A 22,418-nucleotide genomic window follows, 5' to 3' on the forward strand; every position below is an offset into this window, starting at 1 on the left:
TTGTATTTCTCAGTGTCGGCTCATGCCTGAAACCACTGTGCATAACATCATTAAGCACATAAAGGCTGTCAACTCCCAACGCACGGCCAGTTATCTCTTGAAAATGCCCTTGCTCTTGTGTATTATCGGGTATTTAACCTACCGGTAGGGACCTGTCTATCCATTTAGTAATTCTCATTTCTTGTTTATCCACCATTATTATTGATCAGTCATGACACCATAAAACACTAATCCACATATGTGTGTCAATGTTTTCAAAAGATTTTGCAAGTGTAACAAGCTGATGACCATCTCCATAAAAGTATTGCAATGATAGGCTTTCCCACAGGTCCACGTGAAAGTCTTCCCACTTCAATGGACCCCAAATCTATCATCATAAAATGGTGTGTGCGGCAATTAAACCCTGCTTGCAACAATGTCAGTGAAGTCTGAATGGCCCCAGTAAACTGAGGAATTTGATGGATAATGCATGCACATTTGAGTTTAAGCACAAGCTATATGGTTGTTCAGGAAGCCCAGGTAAGGCTGCAAGCACATGTGCATGGCACAAGTCAATTAAACAACGCAACGACTTTTTTGTCCTATATGTTCCCCAATCCTTGGTCAAAGCAAGGGACAAACTAACGGATTATGCAGCCTCCTATAGTGATTGTGACTCAGAAAAGCACCTGCCATAGACTAAACAAGAAATTCAATGCAAAATAATATCTGAGGAATGCACACTATAACGCTGGCTGACCTGGCTACTGTATACCTACATAAATGCACTATTTTAATGCAAGCAAAATGGTTGAAATGATCCTTCACCGAGCCTGTAAAGGCTGCAGACCCTAGCCCTTTAGGTCTACATTCCGTGTTTGTTATTGTGTCAGCGGCAAAAGGCAAATGGGCCCCCCAAAATACATGTAAAGGTGTTTGCCAGAGACCTTATTTGCCCTGAACTTTCCCTGCCATTTTCCCTAAATCCATCCGTCTTGGATCAGAGGAGGTTTTACACATTATATTCACATAATGTAGCATGAATCATCTTTATGTAACTATCGGTAGTCATTAAACAGGGTAATCTCATAATAAAGTGAAACATGGAAAATATATCTTTATGTCGTCTTTGATAGGCCAGCTGTGCTGCCCAGCACCATTTGTGAAACCATATTGGGCCACCAAAGGCCTGCAGGCATAGGACTACTCCAGTCAATTTTGATACCACTCGTTGCTTATTTACCTCTCCCAAAAGGAAGCTTCCATGATGAATGTAATCTTGGGCTTAGGTGGTGGGTTTATGTTAGCTTGTGCACAAGCCGCGTCTACAGGGTAGTCAGGTACATGTACAGGTGCATGTACCGGTACATGTACATGTACCAGTGAGTGAGTACACATTCAAAAGTCTGTACACGGTTTTACTTCAAGATATAACAGCTTGAATTCGGAATTGATACTTTGGGTCCCCCCTCTGTTGTGTGCCATTTGCAGGCTTTTGACGTCGCTGAGGAGGAACTGGGAATTCCAGCCTTACTGGACCCTGATGACATGGCCACCATGCATGTACCAGACAAACTCAGCATCATGACCTACGTGTCACAGTACTACAGTTACTTCCGAGATAAGAAGCCAAGTGAGTTCTCCATCTGCAAAACTGGATCATTTCTTGCACTTCTTATTTCCTACTTTGGAGATTAGATACAGATGGCCATACATGTATACACATATTTCTTATTTTAAGAAAGAGCCTATGTACGCATTTAATGTCTTCTCTGCAAAGCACAATTTGAAAAATGTTGCTATTGAAACACATTAACGTGATGCGGTCCGAATTGGCAGTGGTGTAAGGTGTGAGTAATCCAGAAATTCAACTTACATGTAGCTTTGTGCTTTGCACAAAATTACTGTTGATACAATACCAGTGATATGGACAGACTAGCTGATTCGCCACATGTAATTTGTTCATACCAGGAAAGTGTATTCATTTAGTATGCCCATCACAATGTCATACGCATAAACTTGAATGTATGTTTTTGTCACTTTCCACACAACCATCATGTACACATGTACAGTAGGTATCTTTCATACATACATGTGCATGTACATGTACTTTCTCCCTGCTGCTGCATTTTTTTTGTTTTGTTTCATGCATGGCACCGTATCGATACCATAGTTTCTGTCTTGCAAATGTTTTGATCCCTGTTTCCGTGCTGTTTTATGTGTAGTTGCATTGTTTTTTCTGCTGATTTCATTTTGAAAATTCCTCAAACTCATGCGTGGATTTCTGTTGAGTTCTACATCCATTGTCAAGAAACAACTAACCCTTCATGTCTTATACATTTACTGCCATTTTCCATGGGTATCCAGGAGAATCTTGCATTACACTTCACACTTGCAAGTGGCAAATACATGTACATGTACCGCGCTTCTTCAATCTTTCCCACCCTCATCATTCTCCCGTTTGCTCAGCATCACTGGCCTGTTCGTAATAAATCACTTTCACTTTCACTCGTCTGAAAGCATTCTTTCACTTTTAGACACTGGTAGCCAAAACAGCTATTCACTGAATGCTGAAAGCTGTGCACTTTTACATGCCACTTTTTCCTGTTGTTTGATTTAACAGTTAAGGATGTTGGAGGCCAGAAGACCAGAACACCAAGCAAGAGACCAGCTGGGGAGTCACCACTACAACACGTGGTCAGTGATACAGATGTTTTCTTTGCTGTGTTGATTCTGTAATAAAACAGCAGATACATGTACAGGATGGCTCTGTGATCACAGAGAGGGTACTGGTTCCTGTGCTTATATCACACAGTATTCATGTGCATTGTTCCATAGTACAGTGCCACAGTAGAATACTGTAATTTCGGAATATAAGCCACACAGCGTTTAAGCCGTAGCAGCAAAAACCGGCCGGTTTAGATTTAAAATCGTGGTAGAAGCCGCACCAGCATAGAAACCGCACTGCAGCGCTGACGATCCAACCACCAAGGTCATCATTCTGCATGCTGAAGCGCCAGTACAGCATGTACATTACGTCAATGGTTCCACTACATGTGCAATCCTAATAAATCTAAGCAGAGTGCAAATGAGTGGCACCATCGAAAATGAATTTTAAGTCCTCGAACATTAATGATTTTTGCGGGCTGGATGATTGCCCTGTGTGTGGGTTGTACAGCAGCCCTTACCCTTTTTTCCAAGCAGCCAGCAAAAGTTATGCGGACGGGTATGTACAATAAAATCTTGATAATTCGAAGTCTGTTAAGTCAAAAGACCGCTTTATCTTGAAGGCCAACTTTTTCTCGCTAAAAGAATACAATTTTATGAACAAAAATACCTCACTAACTCGAAATGTTCACAAACCCATCCTTGGAAATAGATTTCACAACAATAAATCCAGTTATCTCAAAGTTTTTTGTGACGCCAATCAAAAACACGCAGCCAAAGGACCGCCGCGAGACCTTGGTTCGAGTCATTACTGTCGAGCTCAACTGCCTGTGTTGCATGTTGCACCGCACATGCACTGCATACTGTGCACCGCCCCCACACCAACCGTGACAAATCCTGCTTTCAGGCTATCCTGACTTCTACCACAGACCCATTCATGAACAGTCCAATTGCTAACTCTTTCCAATAACCACGTGACCACAGAAAGTGATGTCATCAGAAAACCCAAATGAAAACAAGCACGAAATTCTGTGGCATGTCATGCCGAACATAATCGGTGAAAAGACGAGGTTTGCTACATGAAGGTACTTGTGAGGCCACAAGGCAAGGCCTGCTGGCCTTACTTGTTGCGGTTAAGGGGAACCTTAAGCCAGGCACAGCAGGAAACCTTTAAGTAACAATGCAAAAAAATCTCAGTAAAAGATTATTTGTGTGCAAAAATACACCACGAGAACAAATAAAAAGTGGGAAAAATCGCTACAATGTTGCCATCACAGTGACAAGTGAAGTTTATTATGACTACGTACATTGTTCATGTATGTGTTTCCTGACTCCATGACTCAGGGAAGTCAATTTCATAACTCGGAATCTGGACAACTTGAATTTTATTTATTCTCCGAGGTTCAAGTAACGAAAACATGACTGAGCCAGTAGCACTGAGTACGTGTGGCCCAGGTGCAGCTTTTGTGACTGATTTTATCCTTCAAAGTTTGCTGTATAAGCCGCCCAGTGTACAAGCCGAGAATAAACGCATAAGCTGCAGCTTATATTTCTGAAATTAGGGTAATAGGCACTGCAAAAGTTTCAATTACAGCCAAACTTTAGTGCTTGTTCTGCCAGACCTCTCCTGTATTTTTAATCAACTGATTGTTCTTAGTTTAATTTAATATATAATGTATAATGTTCCCCTTTTCGGTTCTCAGCCAAACAAGCAGCCCACCCTGGGAGACACATGCACAATATGTGGAAAGAAAGTCTACCTGGTGGAGCGCCAGGTGGCTGATGGCAAGTTGTACCACCGGAACTGCTTCCGCTGCTCAAAGTGCAAAACCTCACTGCGGTCGGGCAACTACAAGGCCACCGCCAACCCAAAGCAGCTGGAATGCCTGGACCATGGCGACAACATCTGGAAACTACGGTCCGACATTGCCAGCCGGGCTTCCAAGGAGAAGAAGCAGGCCAGCAATGGCGGGAGCATATGGGAGGCCAGGCCTGGCATGAAGGCCATGACCGACAGTGGTGGCAGCCTGTGGCAGAAGCAGTCGGATGGAAAGCCACCAATAAGAGAGAACGATGGTGTGGCTGGTGTATGGGAGGCGCGATCCGGTTTGAAACCTGTGCCTAAAAACACTAGCACAGCTGGGGGCCTTTGGGAAAAGCAGTCAAATGCAAAGTCAGAGCCAGAGAAGCCAGCCCTGCCACCCCAGAAGCCCCAAGTGGCAGATCTCCCACAGCCTTCCAATAAGCCGGCCGTTCCAATGCATCCACACTTGATAGCCAGCAAGGCAGCCCGAGAGAGGTTTAACAGCCCAGCAGCAACCCAAGAACCGAAACCAGTCCAACAGCCTTCCAGACCTAGCCTCGTCTCTCCGGAGAAGAACTTGAGCAGCGATGCTGCTAAGACTGAGGCCACAAGGCAAGGCCTGCTGGCCTCACTTGCTGCAGTCAGGGGGAACCTGAAGCCAGGCACAGCAGCATCAAAGGATTACTTGCTAGATGCCTTGGAAGGAGGCACAGGCCGAAAACTTGCCGTGGGAGAAGAGGACTCCAGAGAAGCCAGCCCAGCTGGTTCCAACTGGAGCTTACCAAGTGATGCCAAGGAAGTTTCTAAGAGTCCCAGTAAGGATGAAGAGACAAGCATGGAAGTATCAAAGGAGAGTGAAAAGGCTTCGCCCGAAACTGATGAAATGAAGACTGAATCAGAACCTCTGAGTGTCGGTGCTCATTCTAGAGACAGCGGACACACGTCCTCGGATGTCTTCAGCTTGACGAGCATCAGCTCCATCAGCCAAATCAACAACTCGGAAACTAGCAGTGTTGATATTGATCAGCAGAGCTTTGCTAGTGGCATAGAGCCAGGGAAACGTTCATCTGCCTTAAGCAGAGATAGTATCAGCGACCAAGAGGGGGTCACAGCAGCCAACCTGAACCTGTCTGATTCCTTCTGTGTGGAGTACAACACTACCAAAGCAGCAGAGCCTGCAAATGAAACAGGCGATCTGGAGGGGGAGCCAGATGCTAGTGAAACAGTCATTGAAAAGCAAGATGAGAAAGGTGTCAGGGAAGAAGAAAAGGCAGAGAGTCAAACCCCAAAGCCCAAAGTGGATGACTATGATGAAAGTCTGAATCCTTTTGGAGATGATGATGAAGAAGAAGAAGAGGAAGTCAAGGAAAGTAAGGATGATGGTTACAAGAATCCATTTGACGAATCTGGCTCTGAGGATGATGATGCCTATGATGATAATCTCAATCCCTTCGGAGATGATGACGATGAGGATCCTTCATTAGGATCCCCTATTGCTCAGTGGCCCCCTCTTCCAGTTGGAGGCACAGGCAGCTCCAAGCCGGCAGAAATCCCCAGTCAGCAGGGATCGTACAAAGTGAAAACCAGGCAGGAGATCCTGCAGGAGATGCAGCGCGATCGCCACACACTGAAGAGTCGTCAGAAACGCCCGGCTCCTCCCAGGCCAGATGATGCACCGCCCAGACCGACAGGAGCCCCACCCAGACCTACTGCACCACCTAATCGACCTGGATCGTCCATCACCCAGGAAAAGGATTCTCTCAGGCCTCCACCCAGATCAAGAAAGAGCAGACCCGCCCCAAGTCCACCCAAGGAGAATGGCAGACCACCAGAGGCTGCAGATAACAAATCACGTCCAGACAAACCACCTCCACCAGCCCCAGCCAGTATCGACCAAAGAACAAACTCAGATGCAAGTGCAAAACCAGTGCCATCACCTCGTTTGAAGAAGATCATAACACCAGGCAAGGAACTTGATGGTAGGATTTCACCGGTTCCCTCCCCAAGGAGACAATGCTCCACTGGAGCCAAGACCAATGACGAGTCACCGGTACCATCTCCAAGGATGCGAAGAGGAACTGATGAATTGTTGGACAGGAAGCAGGTGAATACTCTCTAATCAGTGAAATCAGGCAATGTATTGTTTGAGATGTTTTGTGCTGATTATCATCACTTGGTGCAGATCGGCTCGCAGAAACAGCTATTCTATTTTAGGAAGTCTGTTAATGGACATCATTGAGCAGAGATGCATTTCTAAAATGTGTATATTCATTCTCTCTTGCACTTACATGTAATTTCATTGTTGAAGGTCAAGCCCCCAAGGCCGACCTCTGACCCAATCAAGCCTCCAACATTGTCTACACAAGGCTCCAGGAAGAGGGCTCCAGCACCCCCTCCGGTCAAGAGAGAGGTATGGAGTTGTTGAAGGTGAAAGCCTGGCTAAATACAGATATTGTCTGAAGAACAATTTAAGTCTGATGGACTGATAGATAAATGTAGGGAATTGTAGCCTATTTGAAAAAGGGGTTGTACAAAAACAGCAGACTAAAGGTTGACTTCATTGAAGTTGACTTCTATTGGAAGTTGACTGCACCAAAATAATTTTGACCTACTATGCTTGAACCAAACACTTGAGTTTTGATATTATTTTCTCTTCTGCAAATATAATGTGACCAAATCCCAGAAATGGGTCGCTAGACCATTTTAATCAGTAATTTTTTTTTGTAGTTAGCAGAAGAAAAAGCAAAATGAGCTGGCTTTGATACGTCGCTCAGGTGGACATCCTAGTGAAACTGAACATTATGCTGTTGAAAAATGATGAGGGAGCCTCTCTGCTCCGAACGGGACCAAATGAGTTTTTAAATGAAACTGACAGTCCTTTGGTGCAAACTCACCACGTAGCCACACATATTTATGCGCGTTTGATGGAGAGCATGCTGAGTATTCGCAACAAATTTATTCTGGAAGGTGTAGTCTTCACCTACATGTCAAATGCGTGCAAGAACCCATTTGGAAAATTTCTTACCTTGCTGTCTTTTGCCGGCACTTCAAGGGTGCACTTCAACTCAGGGCGGATAGCTTGAATTCATTGTGCAAAATTCTTTACAGGGCAGTAACTCAAAAATTGCCAACCAATTTCATCAGGTTGAGTCTCCTTGTGCATAATTAACCACTTGCTGCCAGGGTTTCCGGTACCGGACATGTATTCTTTATACATGTGGCTGGGGTCTTCGAAATTGGACAAAGGGAACTGGGCCTTGTAACAAAAGACTGTACTCATAACAAAAGACCAGGCTGCTGGGCATTACCAACATTTTTTCACTCTCAATAGTGGAGATAATCCAGCCTTGTTTTGAAACAGTATACCACTGTTTTGGGGACTAGTGCAAGCAGATTACCTCCGGGGACCAAAGCGCTCCACCGCCGCAGCGATGAGCCACACACACCGCTGCACGCTAATCTGGCCCCTATTGAAAAGAGGTCAGCAGCACAAGGTGCCAGTTTCATGAACAAAAGAAAATTACGTAACACTGCAAAATGTGGGCTCTTTTTATAAGGTGACAGGCCTGGCTGAAATACTCCAGTGTCAATAGATGTTGTCTGTCAGATTAGAGTAGAAACCAGACGGTCCTTCCAGTGGGTGTAAGTGTCCAGTAAATGAAGATAGGAAGTTTTAAAGAATTTTGAAAGCATAAAAAGATGATAATTATCACTCCCCAGCACATCAACTTTGATAACTGCCACTGGCGCGAAGTGATTAAACCCCTTCCAGGAAAGGCTAGTTGAAGGCTACCAGTTTCTTGCAACAACTTATGATGTTGCTAATCAAAATCTTTTTTTTTTCCCATGCAACTTTATCCAGACAACAGCTAGGCCTGATCACCGTACATGTACATGCGCATTTAGGAAGTCGGGCCCAAGAAATGGCAGAGGAATTATGCCAGTTACATATACTTTGAAGAATAACTGACACAGGCGGAGTTGGTGCAGTCGCTGCCGCAATCATGCTATACATGTTACAGTGACCACATTCCATGGTATGCCCCTACAGTTGAATTCTTATGTGCCTTTAACACTTTTGACCTTTGAGATTTTCTTCCTGGCTCTTCCTAGGTCGACAAGTATCACGTTGACCCAGCCATCATCCAGAAAGAGCTGTGTGAGATTGAGATCAAACAGCGTGAGCTGGAAGCCAAGGGAATCAAGATAGAGCAGAGTCTACGAACACATATGGAAGGTACGGGCTCACTTTACTTGGAGATATGCTCCTGTGCAGTCATAGATTGTGTGAAATGCTAACCTCTTCGAGCCGGGAGACGGCAAACGCCGTGGCTCTTTGGGAGGATTAGTCCATACCACACGTACATTCTGTTGGCCTGCTGCTGGACAGGGCTTTGCAAACTGGCCATACCGCAGCCCAGCAGTCACGGTCAAAAGAATCCCGGTGTGAAGGGGTTAATACACAGTCACCTGATGCCTTTCAAACGATAGGAATAGAAAAACTGTCCCAGGTTTTTAGGAATGTATTTTTAAACATTTTCAAGACAAGTATATCGGCACAAAATGTGCATATGTTTCAGTGTGGAGTCCTGTACTCACTTTAATTCTCAACAGCAACGAGAAGAAAGTGCAAATTTAGCTGAACTCTCAGTGATATTTGCTGGAACAGAATCAGCAGGAAGACCATTGAATCCTCCTAAATTTCACATACCGTTTTTGTCCTTACCAGGGCATGATCAAGACAATGAAGATCTTCTCATTGAATGGTTTGCGCTCGTCAACGAAAAGAACCAGCTGCTGAGAAGAGAAGGAGAGCTGGTTGCACAGTAAGACATTTATCAGTGATGCTTGAAAAATAATGTTTCTTTTTACTTCTCTTCAAATGGCCCAACTTTAATACACTTTCTGTTTGTTTGGGTAAGTCCAATAAATATCCCTCTTTGTCTTTAAATACACAATCATTGAAAAGACTGACACTGTAAAAAATTCTTGTGGGTTTTGTCCATCTAGACACTAAACAGTAGAGTAAAAGGGACTTCAATCCATAAACATGTTCATGGGTGAAACTTCCATCATGCATAGGACAAAGGATGCCTGAAATTACACACTTGCCCTTTTGTGTTTCTATTTTATTAATAATTTTATCAAATTCGCAAGCATAGACTCTATGTAGGCCTACCTCTGAGAATCATAAATTTGAATGTAGATAAAAATATCCCTTTTTAGTCTTTAAAGTCACTGAAGAAATAATGTTGTTGTAAATATTTGAAGGTAAAAAGTGGGGCATTTTTCTTGGTTGTTCATTTTTGGATCAGACCCTGTAGTTCAAAGTAAAACATAATTTAAAAATAGAAGCATTTCCATGCTGTCCCTAGGTCCCAGATGCAGGATCTGGAGCTGCAACAGGCTGAGATCGAGTATGAGCTGCGTTGCTTGATGCACAAGCATGAGCACCAGAAGACGGATGCCGACGTGGAACGGGAGGAGAAGCTCCTGGAGATGCTGGTGGAGGCGGTCACCAAGCGCAGCCGCATTGTGGAGCGGCTTGAGGAGGACCGGCGGCGGGAGGAGGCAGAGGACAAGGAGTTCCAGAGCATGATGGAGCAGAGCGGTAGGTACACCGTCCTAGACTGGGTCTGGACTGGATATTAACAGTCAGCTGGGTTGGGACCAACTTCGAGGGTGGATTCAGGGATCTTGGGAGGGGGCAATTGGGACCATGGCTACTCTCCCTCCCCCAGAAAAGGGCAAAAGGTGTTGTAGAGTTTGAAAAGTAATGAAAGAAATGCAGTTTTCGAGACTAATTCACATATTTTCCTTCAGACTGCTTGTATGTTAAGCTCTGAACTTTAACATTACCCTTCAGAAAGGCTGTAATTCCTAAATTTGCCCCCCTCCCACCCCAAAATCATATGTTCTGGATCTGCCCTCGACCAACTCACAGTATCATTGAGTTTGCTGTCAATATCAGTGTAGATAAGTCTTTCTGAGTTCACAAAATGCACTCAAATACGGCATAGTGCAGCAGAAATGAGTATGCTGTGAGTCAGTGACATCTCCAGGAGAGGGCACTGGGGCTTGGAGGAAAATTGGTTGCTCTTGATATTTTGGGAATTGATGGCATGTGTGCTATTTACACTGTCACTTTATAACCTGCTTCAGCCCTCACCCCTGCCGCCATAAAATGCATAAATTGGGGGGCTCTTTCCTGGAAGTATTTAGGCCTGTCTGACCCAGTTCTGGTTAAATACCGGTGGTGTAGAAGTGCATGGGGTTTTAATCATGTGTGCTGCACATGTCAAAGCATTTTTTAAAAGTGCTCTGACTCTATTCAGGGGTCATTCTACAATTGCTCTTGCTATGTCTGGCACACTCTGGGGACTTGGAAGGCGACTCTACCGCAACCTCACCCAGTATTGTGTATTGGAAAGGAGACCTCAAAGGAGGTTCCTCATTTGTTTGCTGCGCTTCTTCCTTGCGATTTTGTACAGTTAACTACCTTTTCTCCTGCAAAACTCTTCAGCCTAACACTCTGTTCTTTCTGCCAGTTAAAATAACCCTTTGATTTAGCCCTGAATTGGGAATATTTCTGGAGTGCGTTTAAGCATCCACATCTTTTACACGGGATATGTCCATTGCCAGTGACTTGTCAGAGGGTCACAGACTGAATTATCCACTAGATGGCAAAATTGCCGTGTTTTGCAGCTGTGATAATTTTTTTAAATAGTGGAATAGTCTTTTAGGTTCTGAGAACCAGACATACATGTTCAATGTACGTAGCATCCACTTCCTTTTTACCTTTTTTTTCTGCTAGGCTGGCCAAAGATTTTTGTCAACCAGTCTAGGTTATACATGTATATGTATATTGTATTTGCTCGAATTGAACTTAAATTGCTGATTATATACAACCAGGACATCTTTATTCACTACCCTTTTAATGAATTATTAATTCTTTCAGTACCCAAAAAGGAAAAAGGAAAGAGCAAAAAAGGTTTGAATTGAAGGACATGTTCAATTCTGCATGGGTGTTCTCTCGTTGCTATAATCCTCTGACCCCCCCCGTTCTAAAGGTGAAGAGTTTAACAGCATGACCGTAACATCGTTGTTTGTGGTAGTGTATGCGCTGTTTGTTATGCATGTTTTGAAACTCTTGTTGTGTGAGGCTGTTCAGAAAACCAACCCTGTCTTGTTGGTCCAACATTTCCTTTTTTTTAATTTGGAATTTGGAATCTCGCCTCTGTTTTATGGTGACAGACATACAGTTGGGACAAAAAGCATGCATGAATACTCCTGACACTGTAAAAATAGTTTTCCTCAAATTTCACAACCTCACTCATTTCTACCACTTTTTATTCATGAGGACAGACCAGATGGGTCTCTACTTAACCACTTCCTGCCAGGTGGAGTTTGCACATGCTGGACACGTTGCCGGGGGATTTTTTCATGATTTTCTTTTTTCAAAATTCTTCAAAAATTCATATCTTCATACTGGATGCTTACACCCACACGAATGACTGTCTGGTGGCTACTCTAATCTGACAGGCACTTCCATTGATGCCCGAGTATTGCAGCCAGGCCTGCCGACCAGTAAAGAGAGCCCACATTTTGCAATGTTGCGGAATTTCCTTTGTTCCTGAAATTGGCCCAGTGCGTTGCTAAATGGGGTCAGTGTCCTTACAGATGCGGCCAGATTAGCGTGCAGTTGTACTGTATCGCTCATCGCTGGAGTGCTGGAGCACTGGAATGTTTTTTTCTTGGCTGATAATCTGTTATTTAGATGGAAATATTTCCGGAATTGATTTTAAACTGTTGCTATTTGTTTGGCAGGTTATTGTATTAATTCATCACTCTTGGAAATTAGAAAATGTGTGCTGTACTTTCAAAATCATATGTCAGATGTGACAGGGACACGAAAAAATGGACCCCTAATTTCTGAAATTACCCATGCATAATTCATATTTATATTTACAAAAAATTTCACATACCCCATTCCTAATATTTAGTGCCACTTTCTGTATTTTTTGTTCCATCTCGTAGTCGCAGTGGACTGTTTTCTGAAATGTTTTTGAATGACAATAAGGGGGTAAATGTAAATTTTCAGAGAATCAGAGAACAATTTTTCAGAAATGTTAATATTTTGAACCAAAATAAATGTCTCTGAGTATTTTCAAGTGAAGTACATACTAAAACATTAAGTTGAGGCTCAGTTTGTCTGACCTCACAAAGAAAAAATTGGTAAAACTTTTTCAAACAGCAAAAGATTGAGGAAAACTGCTTTTCTACGTAAACTTTTTACCCCAACTGTATGTTTACACTTAGGAGTGTACGTGTGGGACCTCCCTGTATTTGGAGATGGGTTTGAGAATCATCTGGTTTGGTTTTTCACAGCCTCATGCAGCGGGTGAAGTAACTGTGTGTTCTGGTATTTAAACTCGTGTTCTCAGTCTAACCCAGTTGAGGTTTCAATTCGGTTCTTTTATTGTGACTGTTCTTGTTCAGCAGTTGACAAGTATTTCATGTTTCAAAACAATAGACTCAGCAGGTAAACTGTCTCACGACATCACTTTTTTTACACAAGAAAAGCACTCTTGTTCAGAGCAATTGACAAGAAATGTACTAGAGACAGAGTTGCCAATTTTATTTTGCACTTCAATGCAATGTTAGTTTTAGCTTACATGTACTAGTATATGTGAATATGCGTAGATTAAGCTTTCCTGAATTTTTCAGTTTGTCAAGGCTGCATGATGAGCTAAACGTATTAGAAATCGATATTTAGTGGTTTATTAATTAAGAAAACACAAATTACCTTTGTTTAACGCTGAAGGTAGTGTGTTGGATCTCTTAGAATGATTTCAATGTTTTTAATTCAAATGAAAGTGAATCGGTGTGGGGTGTAAAAAGGATACATTGTATAAAAGTTCAGATAAAAAGGTCAAAAGCTGAGAAATGCATTTCAGAAGTGAGGCATTTGAAGAAGTCCCCTAGTACATGTGTAATTCACACTACAGTTTGGCACATTCTCCTGCAAACACGTAAATGGCATCTTCAGCATACTGTACCAGCACACACAGAAGAAAAGTATGACTTTGATTTCATTCACCCATGCTACAGACTCTCCTGTACTGAAGTGATACAAGGAAATTTTATTTCACCATTAGATTGAATATTGGCCACTGCATGCATACCCAGAATGGTATGGCAATATTTCAGCCACACAGTTACACTGAGAGTAACGAACGAGCCATTTTGGTAATTATCGTCAAGTTGAAAATCACACAACTTGGATATGTCTACAGCTGTTTTACCTCAGTGTCCTGTTGCAACGCGGAGCCCAAAACATGAGATTTTTTCTGAATGATTGACAGGGTGTTCTGTGAGCCTTCAACAAACGTTATGCACACTGTCTTTTTTATCAGAGAAATTATTATTTTGTCTTAAATTGCTTATCCTCCACAACTGGGGCTGCATTTGGGTCAAACAGCAAAACAGCAAGTTTTGATTTTGTAGTGTCTCTAACTCTGTCATATCCACGGTTGCTTTCTCACCTGTTAGAACGATGCTGAAAATTTATTTTTTGCAAAAATGTTTCAAAAGAGGTAAATCTGGCCTTCATCATTCCATGGATCTTCTTGCCAAAAAGACAGCTTGCACTGTCCTAGATGTATGTGTACTCACCATTACAGATAAAAATGGATCCAAAACCTAATTTCTGTTTTTTTCTCCATATTTAAATTCCAATTAAAAACTCTGTATTCAGCATTCATATTTAAGGACCAGTGTGTCATGAAAAGAGTTTTATTACTTTTGCTCTATGAGTATGCTAACAAATACAGTTTCTGAACGCAAAGAAAGAGCCAAAGCATTTCCCGAGTTCAGTAGGCAATTTATCTTTGTGTGAGCACTAACATTTGCCGTTTTAATAGTGTCTCTGTGTCTCAAAGGTTTACGGTAATTATGTGTGGTGTTACTAAACTGTTGTGCCAGTGAAGGTGTTTGGATTTTTACCGGTACATTTCAATGACTTGTTGACTCTTTTCACCCAAATTCATTTTAGAAGAAACAAACGGTATAATCATTTTGTTTATACTGCCCTCGGTGTTGTTTATTTTTTGGTCACATCTAAATGGTATTTGGTTATTTTCATGCCATGCATCATCTCTGTTTTCTTACCACCACCATCATCCTTGTCACCCAAATCACTGCTGATCAACATAGTATATTTCTTACCACCACCATCATCCTTGTCACCCAAATCACTGCTGATCAACATAGTATATTTCTTACCACCACCATCATCCTTGTCACCCAAATCACTGCTGATCAGCATAGTATATTTCTTACCACCACCATCATCCTTGTCACCCAAATCACTGCTGATCAACATAGTATATTTCTTACCACCACCATCATCCTTGTCACCCAAATCACTGCTGATCACCATAGTATATTTCTTACCACCACCATCATCCTTGTCACCCAAATCACTGCTGATCAACATAGTATATTTCTTACCACCACCATCATCCTTGTCACCCAAATCACTGCTGATCAACATAGTATATTTCTTACCACCACCATCATCCTTGTCACCCAAATCCCTGCTGATCAACATAGTATTACATGGTATTTTTGTTTGTTCCCTTAGTGTTCTCATGCAAATAGTGTATGTACATGTATATGTGAGTCTCTTTCTTTGTGGTTTATTTTTCCTTTGTGTTTTCTTTCTGAATTTCTCTCTAGGTTTCGACAAGAAAAACATGGAGAAGAAGAAACAAAAGGTGAAAAAAGTCGTGAGTCTCCTAGGCAAATAGCCTCACATAAGTACTGCTCTAAAGCCTACAGCTTTCTGGATTGATATTACAGAGTGCTTTGGTTTGCACACCCCTGCCCTGAACAAATATTAAATAGTCTTGACGTAGAAAAGTCTTTTTGACTTATGATCTCAATCTGAAAGTTCCAAAAAAATTTTAAATGTTTGTTAACTGCTGGTCTGATTGAGTGAAGGTTAATGACTGAAATTAATCTCTTTAAGTCCCTAAATGTAGGTCATGTAGGTGTGAGGTAATTTTTTCTTTACAGGGAAAAATCTGACAGGTTGATGAAAATCAGCCATCATCAAAAATTATTTGGATACTCTTTTTCTTCATGTACATGTTGAAATTCTTCAATATTTATCCGCTGCCTGCAATATTTTAGGAGTCTTACAAATCCAGTTGTGGAAGGGATAGATCCACAAGTGCAGGACCACAAAGCAACAATCCTTAAGTGCTTCATGTAAAGAGGTTTCCATTTCATTGAAAAACCCTCCCACTTTTGCATTCTGCATAAATGCATGCGTGGGTGTTTGGTGGGTCCGGACAATGCAAAGGTAGAAGGGCTACTCTAGAGTAAATGGGAACACATGAAGATTTACATTTACATGTACCAGGTATGCATGTTTAAAAGTGTTCATTGGACTGAAATTGTGCAGTACAACAGTTGCTGACTGCCTTGCACACACGTATATCAATGAAACCATTGTAATATTTCATAGTTATGATAAAAGATAACTTGGTGACCAAACCTAAGGTCATCACATTGTGTGCTGTCCCAGGGTTTTTCATTGCCTTGTATATTTTCCCCTTTTGTTTTTGTTGTATACTTTTCTGTAAACATGTATGCGTTTGCCTGTTTGTGCACCTTTAGTTGTTTCTATGTGAATCAGTTTTTGTGTACTCGATAGACAGCTCAAAATAACTAATAATCAACAGTAACATGTTTGTAGGGCAAATCCAAATATTACATTATTGAGGTTAGGGTAGATGAGACAAAGTACTTACTAGGAAAAAATAGACAGTTATGGTAATTTTGTAAAATATTTAAAATGAATGTTTCAAGCATTTACATGAGTGGTGCTCAACATTTTCAACAGTATTGTTTTTATATCCATGCTGACGAAAAAGGTGTGATGCTGTGTACGACAGAAAACATTCAAAAGCATTGCTTGTTTTGAGTATGACCCAGGCATGAAACTTTGCAAGATACCAAAAATTGGTTTGACCTTTTACAAAGTCTTTTTTTAGAAATAGCACCAAGTTGGATTTATGTTGAAGACTGTTTTTAATCCCGTCTGAGCTGTTGAGTGGAAAAACCTCTAAAACAAGTGAAAAGGGTATTAAAGCAACTGCTGTTTACCCAATGAGAAACCTATTTTAACTCAAGCAAGAGCTGTTTACCCAATGAGAAACTTATTTTAACTCAAGCAAGAGCTGTTTACCCAATGACAAACCTATTTTGACTCAAGCAAGAGCTGTTAACCCAATGAGAAACCTATTTTAACTCAAGCAAGAGCTGTTTATCGTATTTAATATTTTTGTGCATTGAAATGTTATTTGTCAGTGTCTGGCATGTACACCACTCTTGAAATGAAGCCATTTTATGGGTGGAGTCATCAGTGTGATGTTAAAAACCAATGTTAGCACTTCTTGGAATCTGAAGGGGGGATTCTGTTTGCAGAGATTTTTTCCAACTTCAGTGCAAATATCAGTCAACTGTGGTTGAAAGACGAATACTACATTTGATATAATAGCCAGCCAGTGAGATGTCTAAAAATAGCCACATGCAAACATTTGGAACTGTGCAAAGCATTTTTTTTTAATGATGGCTTTGTTGTTCCAGTACATGCAAGTGGAGAACAGGCTGGTCGAGGAAGTATGAACAAGTAACCTTAAATGTGTGCAGTAGTTCCATGTAGCTCATTAACAGCTAGTCAGTAATATATTCTTGGTTTACATACCTTTTTTGATGTGATGTTGCCCTTACTGTAGACTTGTGCAGTGGAAAGAGAACTGAGCAGCATAAGGATTTATGTGTTTACATGCACTGTATTGTATTGAATTTCTGAATGTGGTCGGTGTGTTGATCCTTTCCAGGCAATCCCCTGACTCAAGTTGAAATCCAACCTATCCTGACATTTGGATTGGGCTTTCAGTCCCTACTCAATTCTAAGGATAGCCCCCCCCGGATTTCCTCCCCTTGCTAAAACTGAAATCTACATGATTTTGCCCTCTTGAGAACCGTCAGATTTGTTTCCAGGAATTCAAATAAATAAATAAACGGATGTGGTATGCACTTTTGGGGTAGCAGATTGCTAACAGCAAACGGTTAATCTCAAAATTGATTTATACATGTCATACTGACAATTGTAAGTGGCATTTGTTTTGCAGCATTTCCTGCATATTCTGTCGCGTGTAATGGCAACCTAATTTAAATGTTTTTTTACTTCCTGAATGCTCCAAGTAAGCCCACATTTTCACCTTGGTCTGCTATGTGTAGATGACCTTAGGGGCTTGATGACAAAAAGTTGTGTTTGAATTAGTAGCTTAAAGCATGTCCGTTTCAATTTTTCACATTCAGATTCAAAAGGAACATTACACAAGACAACTTTGTAATTTGGTCAATCAGTGACCTACAGACAGTTTATTGATTGCCCGTTTTTCATTTATCCATCTTTTTCATTAAGTTTTAGTTAACTTAAAAGTTCTTTGTATATATTAGATTGCCAGATGTATATAGCATTAAAAAAACATATTTTTATATCTCACTTTGCGCATTTGCTCAACCAAACTGCTAATTTAGTTACTCGATAACTTGCTAGTTTACTCACTGTTCAGTTAGTCGGTTTTTAGGGTCACTAAAACAGGGGACGGTCTTGGTCGTTAATGCAACTACTGTATGTAACCAATGGCAATAGTTGAGGGTGTGTGTTTAATATGCTTTGGGAGGTATAAACTAAAGATAATTTGAAATCATTGATGAGAACAGAATAAAACGGAGACTCTTGAGCCAGAAAAGATAATGTCGGGATTGTTACTATCAAACAGTTTCTTGGCCAATTTTCTCAATGAGGTGAAGCCCATAGTTTGTGAGAGAAACTTGCATGTAGGTTCTAGGCAGACTAAATCAGTTGTAGGCCAATGTACTCAGAGCAGTATGTAGGGAGAGTAGTGCCAACGTCAGACTTTGGAAAAACATGGCTGTTCATTATATGTGGAAAGTACAGCATGCAGCTGTGGTGTGCTACATTTTGCAATTGTGCATGGACGCATAATCCACCTTTTTGGTTCTAACAATTGAGACTCCTGCCACAACTCTCCCTGAACAGGCTATGAGTGTACACTCAGTCTTATAGTTCTTTAACATTTGGTAAGATTACCACATGCAAAGGTCCAAAATTTGTTTAAAACAGTTTCAATTAAAACTTATGCTGATTTTTTTTTAAATACAGAAAGATCCACCATGAATACTCGCTTGCTATAGGTATTTCCATAGGGCCAGATCCATGCTGCATTTGCTCCAGAAACACTGTAGTTTTGTGTTCTAGATTTTATTGACACCAAATTTTCACGAGTCTTCCACCGTCTGTGTGACATTGCTTCAATTCTACAAAAACTTTTAACACATTGACCAGCTGAAATAGACATCAGTTGTATTCAAGTTTTTTCAATTTGACACTTTTTGAGTTTGCACTTTCTCGTGCTGGTGGCATCAACAGTTTTCACTTGTGCTTGAAACATTAATGCTTCATAGAACATGGTAATGACTGAGAAATGAGGGTTTTCAGAGCTGTTATTTAAAAAAAAAATCTAACTTACTTTTTCACCCCATCAAACTTGAAAGCGAGGACAGTGAGAATTTCAATAGAGTTCCAAAACAAGTAGTCATTGCTGTCAGGACAGTGGACTAATATCTGTATTTTTTAAATGTCACATTTAAAATACATGTACGTGTATGCGTGTATCGTATCGTGTTTCATACTGTTTGTGACATTTGCAAATAAAAACTCATTTATTACCAACAGTTTGTTGATAATCTGTTTCCATTTTTTGTTGGTGATCAGGTCCAGCTTGTACGTGTGTGGGACAAGTCAAATCCTCGATTATATGGGTACCTTACAGTATCTTTAGTGAGTGAAAAATAGTTTTTACAAATTGTGTATGAATCCTCTCTGGCAGAGCAAGCTTACATGATTCCATTGTATTTCTAGAGGTGATCAACACGGGCACTCCCCTCGCGCCCCTGGTCCCCTGAAAAACAATGCAGAAGTAAAAAAGTGAGAAAAAAAGATGAAAATCACCAATTTGTTTGAAAAAACCGTGTAGTTTGGCCCCCTTTCACTTGAAACAATTTATCACCGCTGCTGGTTGTTTCCCCTCCCCCAGGAAAAAATCATCCTACTCTCCAGTCCTGGTGACACCTTTGCCAATGCATTAATGATTGGCTGCAAAGTATAGCTGTGTTTGAAATTGCCAGAATTCCCCAATTTTTAAGTGTACTTGGGTTACAAACTTAAATTTTCATGGTTTTTCAGGCAAGCTGTCATGACAGAAGTTCCACTTCCCATGCTTTCCCTACACTATTCAAACCATCGTCGTTGCCGTAGTGCCCTGTGATGCCACTGGTTTCAGTGCTCAGAGTGACATCAGTCACACAAAATACAAGAACCACTTCTAGTAGCCACAGGGAACCATAATCGACCAGTTTAGCAAAAGTCATGTTATGACTGTTTAGCCTATGCCTTAACATGAGAGGATACTGATCTGGTCCCAAATAGAATATTAGAACTGTATCATTTTGTCAACATTTTTGCTCCACGATATTGCCCGGCCTTGCATGTTGATTAGGCCTAATGTTGATAAGAACAGGCCTAAAGCAGACTAGGCTGGGCTTACGCCTGGATTAATAATTCTAATGCTGATCTAATTAAATTCCAAGAGGCCCAATGTTATCATTTCGCATTTCAATTTTTCTGTTCAAAGAAAATGCTTCAAGAGTTGGCTTCAATCCTATACAGACAACGGCTTTCTTAAACGCTTAAATTCGGGCATTTGCTTGTTTCTGATAAGTCGGGAGTCAATACTGGCGTTTCACAATAGTGCGCCAACAAGAGTTTGCAACACGTTGGCCAATCACAATGTGCAAAATCTGTCGACCCAGTGCCCGTTTGGAAAGGGTCGACAAATTTCGCGCTGTTTGATTGGCCAATGCGTTGTAAACTATCTGTGGCGCACTATTGTGAATCGCCCGTATTATCGACGTACGTCTGACTGCTACGGGACATGAGGATTTGCTGGCGCTTCTCATCTAGCTTATTGTAATTATCTGTAAAACACATTTTCAAACCTTAAAACAGAGGGCGTCCTACAGCTCCTATCGCTGCTGCCTCTGCATTCAATAGAGGGCGCTATTCTTAAAAATAAATTTTTTTAAAAAGTAGAGGGCGCTATTAAATATCATACATTGAAGGTGCTATTTGTTGTAACAATAGTGGGCGCTGTTCCTAATAGCAACAGAGGGCGCTATTTCTTTATTCAATAGAGGGCGCTATTGATTTAATCGATAGAGGGCGGTGTTCCTTTTCGCGGTCTACACAAAAGTATGCAATGCACACACGCACACTTCGCGCTGTCAAGACTCATGTTGTGCACGACATGTATATTTAAATTGTAGTGGGGCAGAACCCTGGTGGAGTTTTCGGTTCAAATTTGCATGACTCGTTGGAGAAAATAGTGAAGGTAAGTTTGAATAGTATATAGCCTGACAAGTGTGGTTCAGAGATTGGAACTGTATGAATGTGTGCCTCATTTGGTTTCCGCGAGAGACCAAGGAATTTAAACTAAAGCCAAGAACTCTCCGACGTTTTGGTCTAGTTCGGGCGACCTGTTCTCAGCACAGGTTTCTTGTTCTCGCGCTCGAACAGTGGGAACACGATTCCAGAACATTGTTCTCGGAACAGGATCACACACAACCTCCTCGTCAGGGTTTTACAAGAGCACACGGAAAAACTCATGAGATTTTGATTTTTGCACAGCTGCAAACATGGCAAAAAGTAGAGTGATGGCTTACAAAGCCAGAGACTGTCTGAAATTTTGCAAAAGTAACATTAATTTTAATTATTCTTCATAACACAGAAATGAATGTTCCTGTTTAAACAGAAAAGAATTTAGCCCAGTGATCCAAACATTAACTCTCGAATAACGTACATGGACGCCGCCGTGTTGAATGTTGCTTGTGACTAACTACCAGCAATAACGGGTTGTACGTTGCCAGCGTTCGAAGGGCTGATCTAAGAACAACAGATCAAGCTGTTCGTGAACATACGAGAACAAGCTGCCCAAACTCAGCCTTTGATGATGTTTATAATTTGATCTGGAAACCATAGCAGAGGCAACTGCTTGCAGCATTTGGGTTACCCAAATTAATCGGTTATGGTTATAGACTTGGCTTGGGCGGTATTTCGGTATTACCGAATACCGCGGTTTTGATTTTAATACCGAACAATACCGACTAACAATCCATGAATACCGGAATACCGACTTATTCGGTATTGAATTTCAACACCGCGGTATTCTGGCTAATTTGTTCAGAATGTTCCCACAACCCTCAAAGATGAAAGCAGACAATTATATCCACAACAGTGACTGCATACTTCGTGGTTTCAGTCATCCAGCATCACGTTTGTATTGTGTCTTTTGGTGAAGAGATAAGATGTAACGTGATACTTCAGCATGCAGCCATCAACCTGTCTGTCAAAAGGTTTTGTTTCCCTATCGCCGCCGTCAAGTTTGCGGTTTTGGAATAGCTTGTAGGCAGTGCTTCTTGTATTGCTCGTTGGCACATGTATACATGTACATGTATCACAGCCCTACAGGTTGGGAATTAAAAAATCAGCTGGTCTTCCGTGTCCGCACTGGACTTTATTTGCCGCAGATTTTTATTGGCGGATCAGAAAATGCGAATGCTGCTTGTGCTAGCCTTGTGCTCTCTTTGGGTCTTTTTTGTCCTTTGTATACAACATGTACAAGTATTGTGTGAAAATCTATCTAACCGAAGCCAGGAATGTGTGTTATAAACTATAAAATGATTCCATAAATCTGCATCTGTTCGACATCCATGGCAATCAACGATCTTTTTTATTGTTCTCACATTC

At 41.3% G+C, this 22,418-nt stretch overlaps 1 protein-coding gene across 4 annotated transcripts in view; it reads left to right on the forward strand.

Annotated features, from left to right (window-relative positions):
• The window catches only part of micall1 (MICAL like 1), a 40,684-nt gene extending 21,396 nt beyond the window's left edge, over positions 1 to 19,288 (forward strand). For 2 of the 4 annotated variants that reach the window (XM_087138805.1, XM_087138806.1), the window contains exons 4-12: positions 1,471 to 1,612; positions 2,603 to 2,676; positions 4,350 to 6,554; positions 6,759 to 6,860; positions 8,564 to 8,687; positions 9,180 to 9,276; positions 9,826 to 10,061; positions 12,950 to 12,992; positions 15,191 to 19,288. In XM_087138805.1, coding sequence (XP_086994931.1) covers positions 1,471 to 1,612; positions 2,603 to 2,676; positions 4,350 to 6,554; positions 6,759 to 6,860; positions 8,564 to 8,687; positions 9,180 to 9,276; positions 9,826 to 10,061; positions 12,950 to 12,992; positions 15,191 to 15,305 — 3,138 coding nt within the window. In that variant the 3' untranslated portion in view covers positions 15,306 to 19,288. Of the gene's footprint in view, positions 1 to 1,470; positions 1,613 to 2,602; positions 2,677 to 4,349; positions 6,555 to 6,758; positions 6,861 to 8,563; positions 8,688 to 9,179; positions 9,277 to 9,825; positions 10,062 to 11,408; positions 11,442 to 12,949; positions 12,993 to 15,190 lie in introns of all 4 variants that reach the window. The other 2 variants (XM_022224840.2, XM_022224842.2) reach the window with 2 other exon arrangements.
• The last annotated feature ends 3,130 nt before the right edge of the window (positions 19,289 to 22,418 follow it).

The sequence above is a fragment of the Acanthaster planci genome, linkage group LG07, assembly GCF_054643075.1.
Source record: "Acanthaster planci isolate LZ-2023a linkage group LG07, COTS_SCS, whole genome shotgun sequence".
NCBI lineage: Eukaryota > Metazoa > Echinodermata > Asteroidea > Valvatida > Acanthasteridae > Acanthaster > Acanthaster planci.